Source organism: Myodes glareolus, chromosome 17, assembly GCF_982192425.1.
Source record: "Myodes glareolus chromosome 17, mMyoGla1.1, whole genome shotgun sequence".
Classification (NCBI taxonomy): Eukaryota; Metazoa; Chordata; class Mammalia; order Rodentia; family Cricetidae; genus Myodes; species Myodes glareolus.
This window is the reverse complement of record NC_142042.1, coordinates 66,148,249-66,163,334: the sequence shown is the minus strand read 5'-3', so window position 1 is coordinate 66,163,334 and position 15,086 is coordinate 66,148,249. Positions and strand designations below refer to the sequence as shown.

Below are 15,086 nucleotides of genomic sequence, written 5' to 3'. Positions count from 1 at the left end.
GTGTGTGTGTGTGTGTGTGTGTGTGTGTGTAAGTGAAACAGGGTCTCACTAGCCTCAAATTCGGAGAAATCGTCACCTCTTCCTTTCTAGTGTCAGGATTTTAGGAGTGAGCTACCATGCCCCTCGGACACTCCTACTTAATCATACTTAATCATTTAACCTTCCACACTCTGTACCCCCGTTAATCACACGAGGTTTTCCTTTTAATGAAGAGGTTCCCAAAGCAAGATACATCAAGTGCAGTTTGAAAAAGTATTTATTTCAATTACAGTTTTCACTTTTAAAAAACAGTGGTTCCCCCCCCCAAAAAAAAACATTGAAAAAACAAATTACACTACTCTGCCGAAAGAGCTTAGGCATCAACTTGCTGGTAACACGGGTAAAAAAAACCTTAAAAACACTGTCTCGAAACAAAACACATAGCATTGAGGTATTCTGCGTAACGGATATGATCTCTAGCCAAGAAAGTCTCTGTCGTTCCAGCATGCTCCACGGTCCTAGTCCTTCCCCTGCACACTAGATCTCCATCTGAGCATACGTTCACAAAAATGACAATTTTCCTTAATAAGCATCAAGGTTGCCATAGAAACTCCTGGAACTGGTACCCAACCTCGCGAGGACTAGAGGCTGGAAAGACCTTTGGCAGACCCTCCCCAGCACCAGCCCTAGGACCTGAGCCAGCTGGCCAGCCACTTCCAGCCACAGCCGCACCATAGGCTGCAGCATGGGAAAGGTTCTTGGGGTGACCCTGTAACCCTGAAGATAGGTTTCTCAGCACCTCCACCTGCAGCTGAGTGTGGGAATCCTCCCCAACTAGGTCAGGCATAAAAAGGAGGCAAGCCAGGCAGTCCTCAGACCTGCAGATCAAGGCCACAGCTGGCCTACCGTGCTGGGCTCTGCTCCCACTGGCTCCAGCCCAATTCCAGCGTGAACTTCACACCAGTTTCCTTTCTCCCAAGACACCAGGGACACAGCAAAGACTTGGTGTGAGCATACAGCCAGGTGAGAAACTGCAGAGACCACTCTCAAGGAGAGAAAGCATTCGGTCTCCAAGCGTCTCAGGTGCACAGCCCCTGCTACTCCCTTGAAATATCTTAAAGCTGTTTTACTAATGCTGTAAGAATCAAAGATCAGTTTAGAACTTGAGCCGGTCTGTGCTCTACTCTTCCCACCGTGCAGCGAAGCTCATGCTTATATGGCCGCCACATCTGCCTGCCTGATCCCTGACTGCGGGTGCCAAGTGACTCCAGTGACACAGATTACCTGTGTGTCTGAGCGAAGCCGGGGCTCAGATGAAACAGACTTCATTGACATTAGCTTATTAAAAGTCAAAAGGAAAAAGGGGGGAGGGCTAGCCTTTTATAATAATAGTGAAAGCAATAACAACTTGGGGATTAAAGCTATTTAGCTTTCGGAGATAATGAGTTATCTGGATTTCAATCTTCCACCAGCTTGTTCCGCCCGGCTTTGGTAACAGTGCGCGGGCAAAGTCAGGTGAAGAACTAAGCCTCGCGTGGGCTCAGTCGCCTGCTCCCTACAGATCGCTATTTCTAATGCTCCCTTTCACAGCGTTTTTGCTACTCTGGAGTCCCAGAAACTTAACAAAGGGGGGAAACATGAATACCTGCCTGGTTTTTGTCAGCTTACAAACTCTTTTCTAAGACAGCAACAGGCCCTGAAACACACAAAACCTGAAAAAGAGACTAAGTAGCGGCTTGGGGCAGTGGCACCTGGATCTGCAGGTGGAGAGCGCAAGGGCAGCCTCGGGGCTCCACCTCCTGTCCCCTGGGGGGGGGCATTTTCTGAAAAGGTAAGCTCCTAGCAAGTATTGGGATCTGGTAAATGATTGCAAGGCTCACTTTAATCCCAGCACCACTGCGGTCTCCTGGGTGACCATCAGTGAAGGGAAAGTGACGAGGGTTCTGTGAAGGGAGGAAGGCCACGGTGGCAGTGAGGTCTAACAGGAAGTGGACACTCTTCTTTCCTAAGCCTGGCACGTATTCCTTCCCTGAAGCCGAGCACAGACTACTTCTACACTTAAGACAGAAAACAAGACACAGAACGAAACTGAAGTCTTCTCTGTTACAGGAAACATTTTTCTCGATTTTCACTTGACTTGGCTTTTGTGCTAAACAAAGCTACTGTATCACCCCGCCATCCCCCACCCCACTATCATCTCCCACCTCCTGGGTGGTTCATATACCAGCACACAGTGAGTGGCCTCTTCCAGGGTCAAGAGAAAGGGGCAACAGTTTTCCTTCCTTGTTTGTTAATTTGTTTGTTTTGTTTTCCAAGACAAGGTTTCTCTGTGTAGCTCTGGCTGTCCTGGTACTCACTCTGTTAGAGGCTGGCCTTGAACTCAGAAAGATCCACCTGCCTCTGTACCCCAAATACTGGAATTAAAGGTGTGCGCTACCGCGCGGCTCAGACAACAGTTTTGCAAAAACAAAATGAAAATACATTCTTGCTAGTTAAGTTTTTCTTTTTTCATGAATATTGTCTTTCCCAGTAGCTCAGGTCCAGTTGAAACCAGTATGAGCAAGGCTGGAGTAAAGCAGCTATACTCTCTGCCCTAGCAGAGGGACTCACTAACAGCACCCTCCCCTGGGAGAATAGCGGGGGACAGAAAACATGTTTCCAGAGGCTGTGTCCCCTAGACTACAAGGGGCACAGTGGAGACCCGTCCTTCCCCTTCCTTTCTGCGTCTCTTCTCCTGAAGTCCTGAGTTCAAATAAGAAAATAAAACTTCTGCAGTCAGCAGTGCCTAGAATTATCATTCACATCTGAAGCTTCTTACAAGAGATTAATATTATTCTGCTTAAACCACCAGGCCCTGAGAGATTCGTCACAAGCGGGACTCCAGCTGCTTTTCCAGCGGCTTTCCAGGTATTGAGAAGGAGAGTGGGCATGAGTTCCTCCCCAGCCTTAGCGGCCTAGGAAAAGAGAGGGCCAAAGGTGCTTGGATTTTAAGAGTTCAGCTAAAAGGTGGGTTGGGGGAGTGAGTCAGAGCTAGGCAATTAGGGCAACCTTTGGCACCCCTACCTGAGGCTATCCTGAGGGTGTGGAGGCCATGTCCTCATGGGGGCCTGCGTCCCTCACAACCCCTGCCTTCGGAGCATGTGCAGCACACAGTCCTGACCCCCCGCACCTTCTGCAAGGCTCTCATGCGAAAGGGAAGCTGCACCCCACCCGCCACTCCCGGCCCAGGTGAGCAGGAGTGGCGGTGCTGACCTGACACCCGCTGCCAGGTCCCGTCCAGACAACTAGCTGTGGCATAAGCCGTCCCTATTGCCGGTGTCGTAAGGGCTCTGCAGGTCTCTGACACCCGGACAGCTGTCAGGCCTGGAGCTGTTGTGGGGCCCTGCTGAGGCGAGGAGAGGAACCAGCGTGAAGGCCGGCTTCAGCTGTCCCAAGGAATATGGCGGGGGAGAACTCGCCTTGCTTTCCCGCACAGCCGGTGACTTCCACGTCCTCTTGAGCCTTTATGCAAACACACAAAAACAAACAGACAGACATGAGCTCCTTCTCAGGTCAATGTCACGGTGAAAAACACCAGCAGCTGCTGTCTGCCCTGGTTGCTGGGTGTGCTTACAAATAGTCAGCTTACAAAAACGCTGACTATTCAGATCTCATATCATCACCAGAGGTGTCCTAACAAGACCGCATCTCACTGGCCCCATTTACAAAGGGAAAGACATGTGTGTTCCTCAATGCACTCCACGTGTTCCTCAATGCACTCCAAATGTCACCTGACGGCCAGGGATCAGCCCTGTGCCAGGTGTGAGGCACGCATCCTCAGTTCCCCATCCATTCACGCAAAAAAAAAAAAAAAAAAAAAAAAAGGAGAATATTCTTTCCGTGGGAAGGGAAAATGGAATTCGGTCCAACTAAGGCAGGCAGAGGGCAGCTCAGTCACAGCCGGCCATGAATGGCAGAAACAGGCTGTGTGGTCCCTGTACTCCGCTCTCCCCGTCTTGGGCAGTCAGGTTCCCATCCACCTCCACCCACCCCACCCCCAGGAGGGAGAGCCGTCGTGCCCGAGAAAGGCCCCACTGGGCACGTGTTGATTCATCTGACAGGAAAGCCGATGGTGGGCAGGAAGGAGATAGGCATCGCTCAGATCACAGCTCCTCAGCGTGCTGGCTGGGCCCCAGGCCAGACTCAGCAACCAAGAGAAAGTCAGCTGACAGCCTGAAGAACACTGGACTGCAGATACCGATCTGATCTGCCAAGGTGGGGGTGGGGGGCTCCTTCCCAAGGGGCCTTTGCTAGGTGTGCTAGACCGGGACCTCCTCTTCTCCCTTTGACCTCCTTCTCTATGGCTGACCCCCAAAGGGGGAGGAAGGTGAGCCCCCCTCAATTTCATTACATGCCAATTACCCAAGGAAGCGCTGTGAGGGAGGAGCGGAAGCCAACATCAAAAACAAGATCTGGGCATTTTCTTAGGCTTTCTGAACCAGCAGACTATTCTTGTTCTTGATATGATAGATGATTGACAGCTGGCTCTGAATCTGCCGTTGGCTCTTGGCCTGTTAGCCAAATGGCATAAACAATCTGCAGACTGTTGCAGTGGATGCAGGGAAAGAGCCCAGCAGGGCTGTAAAGGGAGAGCGCCCAGCGGCTGCTGAGGGCATTCTTTCTGTGAGAGGACACACCGCCTGCTGCCCCATGCACTGCAAAGCACTCGGCCCCTCTAACCCAGGAATTCACGCTCTGAGAAAATACCCTAAAAATGACTGGCGGTCTGAATAAGAACAGCCCCCATAGGCTCATATATTTGAATGCTTAGTCGCCAGAGAGTAGCACTATTTAAAAGGACTGAGAGGTGTGGCCTTGTTGGAGAAAGTATGCAGTCCCCAAGTGTTGACACACTCTGTTGACACACTCCTGTTTGATCTCAGGGTATAAAGCTGTCCCAACCCATCAGACCCTTGTCTTCTGCGCAGTCATTGGACAGTCTGCTCCCTACTTTCCTGGAAGTCACGGTTTGAGACCAGGCCTACAGCTCAGGCCAGAGCCCCTGCCTGGCCTTGGATTTGAACTCCAACACTAAAAACAAGGAAAGGAGGGAAGGATAAGAACAAGAACAATCCTGGGCTGTGTTAGCTGTCAGTCAAGCCGGCTCAGGGCCACTGTGAGGACCTCGAGAGCTAGCGTGTAGAGAACTTTCTGCCAAAAGTCCTCCTCTTCCTCCCTACCATGGCCACGTCAGTCCTTCCCTGTCAGGGACTGGCTTCCTCACTAGACAGTACCTATCCTTTCCCCTGCCTCCTGTAGCACCCAACCCAGGGCTCAGAGTAGCTGTATGTGTGTGTGTGCATGTGGTGGTATGTGTGGGGTGTGCGTGTGTGTTGTGTGTGTGTGCATGCATGCGTGCGTGCGTGCGTGTGCATGCATGGTGTGTGTGTGGGGGGGTGCTCATTTGCTAAATAAAGAAATGAGTGAGGTTCTGACAACCACAGGGCAGATGAGAGCTAAGACACAGAGGAGGACACACCCCCAGGACCCATCTCACCTCAGGATGATGAAGACACAGAGGAGCAACCCAAACACCAGGCTTCCTCCAGCCACCAGGAATGTGGGCAGCGATATCGAGGAAGAATCTTGCCCTAGGGCTGTAGGGGGGGGGGGGTAAGAAAGGGAAGGAGGTAGGGAAGGAGGGAAAATAAAGTCAGTCAGCGAGTACAGAAGCAGATGATGCTCTGGAAGGCAGCAAAACTGCCAGCTTGCGGACCAAGGCCAGCTCCTGGAGCCCCGTGCAGGCTCCTAGCATAATAATCACTCACAGGCTGAGACGGCTGAGCAGCCAACTCTCTGGCCATTTATTCTCAGAGTAACTTTCCTGGTGTCCTTGTATCGGCAGAGTGCTCTCGAGAGATATGGCTCTGAGGACTCCGTGGTGGTAAATCCACTAGGCTGGGTGGGCGAGGCACAAGGACTTCCATTCTCCACTGTCATCGCTTCCCTATCCCCAACGTGGCATTCAAGCTCCAGACATGCCATGTCCTTTCTCCTGCAGGGCTCTCCCTGATCTCCCTTCCGCCCAGAATGTTCCGTCTCCCTTTGCTGAGCCCCTTTGCCGCCCAGTCCCTGGAAACCTTCCTGAGTCGAATGAGAGCCCACACTCTTGGCTGGGCCAGTGCAACTACGTGAACAAAGCCAGCAGCTCCCTAAGCAGGCTTCCTCCGCGGACCCTCCTCCGCGGTCTCTAGCAAGGACGTCCACAGTCTGCTCAGCCGGACTGCAGTTAGCTCACGGGCAGAGGCTTGCCTAGCATGCTCAAGGCCCTGCCTGGGTTCAGTCCTAAATGCTGCGTGGAGTTACGGAAGACAATGGAAGACTGTCGCTGCCTTTGCTCAGTGTCTGAGCGCTCGCTCTTCTGCACGCGGAGGAATACAGAGACACTAGCGCTTACCGGGGAGGCTTGTCGCTTTTACAGGCCGGTTGTACAGCTCCTCCTCCTCCTCCTCCTCATAGTCTTCATCAGAGACCTAGGAGACGTGAGGTGACCATCATCAGCTGTTCGACAGCCATACACACTTCTGCAAAGCCACCACCTCTGTCTCCTGAGCCTCTCCGAGCCGATCTTTGTCAACCATCTACCTGTCGCTGGCATTGTTCGTGTGCCCCCTTCCCCATTCCAGGTGCCTGTCGCTCCGCCAAAGGCACAGAGGACGTGGTCGGTAAACAAAGCAGTTGTCCATGGGTCTGTTGCCAGGTGCCGTCCCAGCATCCCAACCCCACTCCCTGCTAGCTAGCTACATGATCCCTGAGTTCAGATAGGCTTAAGGTCTGCTTCTGGATCCAATTTTGAGACTTTACCCACACAGTGGAGAGGTTGGCCAGCCCTCAGCTACTATCGGTTCCTTAGGACCTGCCTGGAACTCTCTGGCCCACAAGGCAAGAACTCAGCTGCTTTTGCCCGTAAAGCCCCACATGGACAGCCCCCTGAAGACATCCCTGTGAAGCCAGCATGTGAGGCCCAGACCTCTGCCTCCTTCTCTGTGCTTTGGGGGGCAGAGGGACAAAGGCCCCAGCTCAGTATTGAGGGAATTAAGGACCACGCGAGGAGATAGAGCTGAGTGGGAAATTGGATTAGTAAAGGGATTTGTTAAGCAGCTTCAGACGTAATCCTCTTTCCAATACTTCATGATAGCAGGCTGCCACAGGGGAGGCCATGGATAAATTGAATCTGGTCTCAGACCGAGCCATCAGCGGTGTCCAAACAGCTCAGGATGAAACAGTAGCCACCAGAGCCAGGCAGATGGCGCCTTACAGCTTTGAGGGACAGGGAACTGGCCCACAGTCACACTCTGGAAGATCCAGCCGGCAGGAAACCAGATTCTGGCCTGGAGTAGTGCAGTCCTGGCCCTGCGGGGCAAGCTCACCTGTGTGGGGTTCTCCAGGATCCCTGTGGGAGTGCTCGGGGGCTCTGCAGGTACAAAGAAGGGCTGTGTTAGGGGTGACTCGTGGAATCCAGTCAGCTCAGCACAGAGCATGACAAAGAGCTCATCTGAACCCTAACACTCGGACCTGAGGAGTAATGTCTCAAGTTCAAGGCTCGTACTAGGAGACCCTGTCTCAAAAAAAAAAAAAAAAAAAAAAAAAAAGAAAGAAAAGAAAAAAGAAAAAATCAAGGCAAGGTTTCTCTGTATAGCCTCAGCGGTCCTGGAACTTGCCCTGTAGACCCAGCTGGCCTAGAATTCACAGAGATCCACCTGACTCTGCCTCTCTAGTACTGGGATCAAAGGCATGCACCACCACTGCTGAGAAACACAATGTCATCTTTAAAAAGCAGGATGCTGGGAATAAGGAATTATCCAACACTAGAGGACTAGCTATTTTATTATGATAGTCATTTAAGAGAGTAGCCTGAAGAAACCCTATTTTATGTTACACAATGTAAATGTGTATCACAGCGTTCCATGTGCCCACAATGTGCCTGATTACTCTGCAGCTGCTAAAAATAAAACTTCAGGGTACATGCCTTTAAGCCCAGACCTTGGAAAATCAAAGCCAGACTGATCTACACAGAGCATCCCAGGCCAACCAGGACTTAAAAACAAATAAAAAAATAAAACTTCAAGGGGGCTGGAGAGGCAGCACAGAGGTTGAGAGCACCAGCTGCTCCTCCAGGGGACCCGGGTTTGATCCCAGCACCCACGTCAGCTCAACTACAACAGCTCAACCCGCAACAACTACAGGCTGCCTGAAGCTCTGGCTTCTGTGGGCACCGCAGACAGGTGGTGGACAGTCACAGGTGCCGGCAGAACACCCACAGACATAAAACAGAAATGAAAAAGTTAAAATGAGAAGAGATGAAATAAATCTTTAAAAATAAAACTTCAGAATGTATATTTTAGAAAAATGTTGAAGATATGATGTATTGTGTAGAAGGAAGACATGCTTTGATCCAAAGTTTCTAAGACTCATGTTTATATTATCATATATTACATATTACAATATACATGCAGGAAGGAAAAGGCCAGAAGGATACATATCACAAGATAAAGCACTATTAACAATTCCTTACAGTCAGTTTTTTGCAATAAAATATATGAAGGATCATGCCTGGGATGGGTGAAGGACACCCTGATCAAGAGGGGTAGGGACAGAGCGGCAGAGGTCACGCTCCCCTGGGAACTGCTTTATACAGAAATTGCTGACCCAAGAGCAAGCGCAGAATCAAGGCTGAGCTGGGACCCAAGGGACCTGGCTCTGACCCTGGGCAGCAATAGTGAAATGACTCAGATTTTCTTGTCGTCTCTTCTTTTTCCACCAAGAAGTTAAAAATATCACCAAGTATAAGACATCAAGCATCCCCAGCCAGGAATAGACTAACAAATCACTAAGGGGTGGAGGACAGGGTGAGCCTGTTTCTGCTCAGGAGAGAAATTTCAATGGCTCTGCCGTCTCCAAGGAGAGAAAACCACACAGCAACACTGGAGGTGTTGAAAAAGAACCCACTCACCCGCTTCCTTGTATAAAAAGGAAATGGGTTCAGAGAGAGAAAGCAATTTGTCTAAGTTCACACAGCAAGTTAACTCAAAAACGAACCTCAAACTGTGGCAAGGACTCAGTATCTCCTACCTGTGTGCACCTCCCAGCTGTGCCTAAGAAGAGCAGTTCAGCTGGGCGGTGCTGGGGCACACCTAAAATCTCAGCACCCCGGCAGGGGAAGGCAGATCTCTGAGTTCAAGGACAGCCTAGTCTACAAAGCCAGTTACAGGACAGCCTGAACTACAGAGAGAAACCCTGCCTGGAAAACAACAACTCAAAAACAAAAGGCTAAAACCAGGAGGGCAGCAGTAAACAGATAAATAGATCCAACCACTGATGGCCATCCAGCCCAGAGGTTCTCCAGGTCCAGGCAAGATCAACCTCACATGGAACCTCTCAGGCCCATCCGTCGGAACCCCGGGAATAAAGCCTCACCGAATCCCACCAGAGACTGTACATGTGTGATGCTTGATGTCTTATACTATGTGAGACGGGGTCTCTCTATTGCCGACGATAGCTCGGAATGTATAACAGGCTGACCTCTGACCTTGAATTCCTGTTTTAGCTGGGATTACAGATGTGAACCACCACATCATTTCCTCTCCTGTTTGTTGTTGTTGTTTTTGGTTCTACTGTCCTGGAACCTACGATATAACTCAGGCCGACCGCAAGCTTGGATTGCTCCCCCTGCTCCGCCTCTGGGGTTGCGGAGGACACCATGCCTGGTGTTTTGTCATTGTTTGGATCTTTGAGACAGGGTCTCATTCTGAAGCCGAGGCTGGCCTGGAACTTGGAGCAATCTTTCCGTTTCAGCCTCTCAGGTGCTTAATTATAGGCGTGAGCCATCACACCTGGCTGGGATATTTAAAGATGGGGGTGGGCCGGAGAGATGGCTCAGCAGTTAAGAGCCCTTGCTGTACTTGCAGAGTTCCCAGTACCCACACAGCAGCCCCAAATCAGCTGTAAATCTAGTTCCAGGGAATCCAATGTGTTTTTCTGACCTCGCTGGGCACCAGGCACCAATATGGCGCACATACATACATGCAGGCAAAATACTCATAAAATAAAATTTAAAAAATAGTACGGAGTGTGCCAGCAAGCCTGCTCAGTAAAAGCGCTAGTAATACAAGTCAGAAGACCCGAGTTCCAAATACAGAGCTGGGGAGGCGGAGGGGGGATAAATTCCTGGAAGTTGTCCTCTGACCTCTACATGTGTGCTGTGGCAAGCATGCCTACTCTCACATACACATCCTATACTAGAGGGAAAAACATTTTTTAAAAATTTAAAGATGGGAAAATTGAGGCAAGAAAAAGGAAACTAACTTTCTCAAAGTTAGTAGAAAGTGGCAAAGCTGTAATTTTTATATGTGTTCCTGTGTGTGTGTGTGTTTGCCTGTGTGTGTGTGTCCATGCAAGTGTGTAAAGGCCAGAAAACATCAAGCATCCTGTTCTCTCTCCTCCTGCTCCCTCCCTTCCCTGCTCTGCACTGTCTGCTTCCCTGGAGACAGCATCCCTCACTGAAAACCGGAGCTAGACTGACAGCCAGGTCCCCTTGTCTCTCCCAGCAAGCATCCCCATCTCCTCAGCTCCCAAAAAGACATTCAAACCAAGGCTGTTTAGCTCCAATAATGAACATTTTTTAAGGTTTTAAATGCCCACTTTGGATCTAGAGATGTAACTCAGATTGGCCCTCAGCACTGCTTGCGGGGGTGGGGGGGGTGGCACTGGCCAGGACGCTCTGTAATCCTAGCACTGGGGAGGTTGGCGGCATGAGAAGAGAGGAAACAGCCACCTTTAATCCTAGCACTCTGGAGGCAGAGGCAAGTGGATCTCTGTGAGTTTGAGGCCAGCCTGGTCTACAAGAGCTAGTTCCAGGACAGGCTCCAAAGCTACAGTGAAACCCTGTCTCGAAAAACAAAAAGCAGAAGTGAAAAACATGTCTTGGAGTCCTGGTGAAAGCCAGCACACAGCCGGCTCTTACTGCCGCTTTCCACGAGGCGCTGGGAGGCAGGTGCTCGGTTTGGGTCTGAGAGCTGGCTCTGTCCCTTGCTGGTACGACTTTGGGGAAGTACCTAGCTCAGCCCCAGTTAGATTATTTGTCACTCAGGAGTACTGACACCTGCCTGAGAAACCCAAACCAGCACCTGCCCTGAGCGCCTCGAGGCTCTAGTGCCGTGGAAAGCGGCAGTAAGAGCCGGCTGTGCGCTGTGCGCTGGCTTTCACCCAGGACTCCAAGACATCTTCCTCTCTTCTCATGCCGCCAACCTCCCCAGTGCTAGGAGTACAGAGCGTCCCAGCCAGTGCCCCCCCCCCCAAGCAGTGCTGGGCCAATCTGAGTTACATCTCGAGATCCAAAGTGGGCATTTAAAACCTTTACAAATGGGGGTGGTGTAATTTAGACTCCCCTTCTCCATTTTCCTTGGTCAATTTTTGTTTCCTAATGCAGGGAAACTGAGGCAGTAGGCTTATAGCCTAAGAAGTGCCCCCCCCCACGTGTCCTGAAGTACAAACCTCTGGCCTGTGTAGTTCCCTTCCTGGGGACTGTGACAGGGAGCACCTAAGGCTTCAGTGCAGCTCAGCCGCCAAGGAGCCTTTGCACCGCAGGTGGGCCTCACTTCCCGCTCCAGCCTCTGTCTCATTTTACAAAACCAATTGCCAATTTCCAACCTAACCCCTCTGGTCTGAGAAGCACCCGAGCCCCTCCGCTGTACCCCCAGTGCAGGATGGCAGAGGCTTCTCTCTTAGACATACTGCCAGGTCAGAGTGGCTCCCCATTCCCGCCCAGGACGGGAGCTCAGTCTCTGGCTCGAGTGAGGAGGCATGGGCTCTGTGCAAGCTCACGGGGTCACCTGTGCTGGACCCCAAAGCTGGAAAGTCCAAGACCCAAAGCTGGCCAGGTGGTTTCCACCCCCGACATATCACTGGCCACCACCTTCCACCAGGGATTCAAGGCTAAGAGACTAAACAAGTGAGGAACCCCAAACCCTCCCAGGCACTCAATGGTCCGTGCGTGGGAGCAGCCCAAGCGGAGGCAGGTCGTCCAAGAACCCCAGGAGAGTTCAGAGAGCAGAGTGTCCAGGGAGCCTTCCTGCGGTTACTCCCCAGGGCAGAGTGAGATCAAACCAGGCCAATGCTGAGCTCACATAAGAAAGGCCTTTCTGCCTGAACAGACATTTCTCTAAAGGCGATAATAGTGGAGTGTGATGGTCGTGATTTAGTCTCTGTCTCAACAAAAGAAATCAGAAATGGCAACGACTAAAGAAAAATGGGCACTAGGTACACTAGGTACCTGTAGCCCTAAGCCCTAGCTACTAGAGAGGCTGAGACAAGAAGACAGTGGCCAGACTAGGAAATGCATGTGCATGCGCGCACATGTGCGTGCACACACACACACCCAAGAGAGAGAGAGAGATTTACATAGGTAGAACACAGTGTCAATAAGCTGAAGAGAAAATGGAAGGTTTTTAATCCCAGCTAATGGGAGGCAGAAGTAGGTGGATATCGCTATGATTTTTGAGGTCAGCCCGGTCTACATCGTGCATTCTAAGTCAGAAAGAGTTATACCCTGTCTCAAAAAGAGTGGGGGAACCATGGTGAACTCTCAAGGAACCTAAAGTGGAGCAGCCACTATAGAAAGCAGTGTGGCATTCCTCAAATGCTGCAAACAGAGTCGCGTGGACACAGTGAGGAAGCCCACATCTGGGCACATACACAGAAGAACTAAACTCCAGCGGTCAGTAGACTGTTCACAGCAGGTAAGTCACACACCACGTGTCCACTGTCAAACTCAGAGAAACAAGACACTCCCCAGTCTCTACCAGGAAGGAAAGGCTGACCCAGGCGACGGCTTGAGTGGACCTTGAAGGCACGGTGCTGAGCGAGATAAGTCAGACACAAGAGGTTTTCTATAACCCCGCTTATTTGAAGTGTTTAAAATAAATTCAGAAACAGAAAGTAGAATGAACATTGCTAGTAGCTAGGGAAGAGGAAGGGGAGTGGGAAGTGACCGTTTAAGGGCCTGGAATCTGAAGGTGGGTGGTGGAGACCGGTGGGCAGCCTTATGAATACATTTAACGTTATTGAACAACGGGTAAAATCAGGGCTGGCCTTGCAAGCCTGGGGACCTGAGTTCAATCCCCCAGAACCCATGTTAGAAAAAACCAAAACAAGCCAGGTGGTGGTGGCGCACACCTTTAATCCCAGCACCCAGGAGGCAGAGGCAGGCGGATCTTTGTGAGTTTAGAAGCCAGCCTGGTCTACAAGAGCTAGTTTCAGGATAGGCTCCAAGACTACAGAGAAACCCTGTCTCAAAAAAACAAAAAAAAAAAAAAGAAAGAAAGAAAAAGAAAAAAAACAAAACAAAACAGGTGTGGGGGCGTGCCTTGGGGTTAGGGGGATGGGGGCAGGAACATCCCAGGGGCTCTCTGCTCTGCCAGAAGAACCCACTCAGCAAGCATGGGGGCCAACGAGAAAAGTTATAGCAAAAAGAGACAGAGAGAGAGAGAGAGAGAGAGAGAGAGAGAGAGAGAGAGAGAGAGGGCGCAGTACATGAGGAAGAACACAGTAGGTTGACTTGTGGCCTCCAAACACACACAGTTATAATAACAAGGGGTGGGGGCGTGCGCCTGCAACCCCAGTGCGGAGGCCATGCAGAGCTAGAGTTCAGGACAGCCTGGCACACACGAGGCCCTACCTCAAAAATCTCCTGCAAGAGCTTCCAAAGTAAATTTTATGTCGTGCACATTGTGCCACAATCAAGAAAAAGCTGTGGGTTTTTGTTGTAGCTGTTTTGAAACAGGATCTCACTATGTAGATCAGGCTGGCCTCGAACTCACAGAGTGCCCCTGCCTCCACCACACCTAGCCAAATTTTTTTCTTTTTTTTTGAAGAAGCTGTTTGTGGACTGAGCCCAGGGATGTGAATCGGTGGCAGATATAAAGCCCTGGGCCTCCTAGCACAGCAAACAACACAACAGGGGTCAAGATTCTTAAAAATCATGTGTGCATGTATGCACGCGCATGTGTATGTGTGTGTACATACACGCATGTGTGTGCGTGTATGTGTGTGTGTGTGTGCGCGCGTGAGTGTGTGTGTGTGTGTGTCCATGCTGTGCAGAACCCAGAAGAGGGTGCTGGTGTTACAGGTGTTAGTCACCAGATGTGGGTGTTAGAAGTAAACTGGAATTCTCCAGAAAAGCAAATGCTTTATCCACTGAACAACCTCTCTAGTCCTCAAATAGGAAGTTTTGTTTTTTTTTCTCCCAGACAGGATTCTCTGTGTAGCCCTGGCTGTCCTGGAACTCACTCTGTACACCAGGCTGGCTTGGAACTCACAGAGATCACCTGCCTCCACCTCCCAAGTGCTGGGATTAAAGACATGCATCAACACACAGGGTCCAACCAGGAATTCCTGTATTTTTGGTTGAGAGCCTAGCCTTTAACGCCTGAGCCATCTCTCCAGCCTGCAAACAATAATTCTAGAGCTGCTTATGACTGTCTAAAGCTCATGACTGGGGCAGGGGGTGTAGTATAATCTATAGTGTCCTTGTCTAACATACACGAGGCCCTACGTTCAGCACCGTATGAACCAGGTGTGGGGAGATACACTTGTGATCCCAGCATTTCAGACATAGAAACAAGAAGTTCAATATCATCCTGAGCTACAAAGTGAGTTTAAGATTAACCTGGATATGAGACTGTCTGAAACGAAGTTGTTGAGACAGGAGGCAAACCGACTGTGGCCTGTACGGGAACGCCTTTGCACAGTGCCATAAGCCACACCCCTCACAAAGTGACTAAGACAATACTGTGCCCACATGTCAGGGCTGGGTGGTGAAGGCACACACCCTTAACCCAGCACTTAGAGGCAAAGGAAGGCGGATCTCTGTGAATTCAAGGCCAGCCTGGTCCACAGAGTGAGTTCCAGGGCGGACTCCAGAGCTACAGAGAGAAACCCTGTCGAGAAAAACAAAACAAACAAAAACCAAAACAAGCCAAAAAGGTGGGGTGGGGGTAGGGAGTGTTGTTGACCACGGTAGGAGGGTGGGAGCCATGGTTGGGAAATTGCTAATCGGTGACAATGAAGAC

The 15,086-nt window shown here is 50.6% G+C and overlaps 1 protein-coding gene across 1 annotated transcript in view; it reads right to left on the bottom strand.

The window, feature by feature from the left end:
- Positions 1–238: 238 nt before the first annotated feature.
- Il6r (interleukin 6 receptor) overlaps positions 239–15,086 on the bottom strand; it is a 47,645-nt gene continuing 32,797 nt past the window's right edge. The window contains exons 7-10 of the mRNA XM_085678193.2: positions 7,389–7,432; positions 6,416–6,491; positions 5,516–5,615; positions 239–3,480 (exon numbers count right to left, since the gene is read on the bottom strand). Coding sequence (XP_085534319.2) covers positions 3,264–3,480; positions 5,516–5,615; positions 6,416–6,491; positions 7,389–7,432 — 437 coding nt within the window. The 3' untranslated portion in view covers positions 239–3,263. The remainder of the gene's footprint in view (positions 3,481–5,515; positions 5,616–6,415; positions 6,492–7,388; positions 7,433–15,086) is intronic.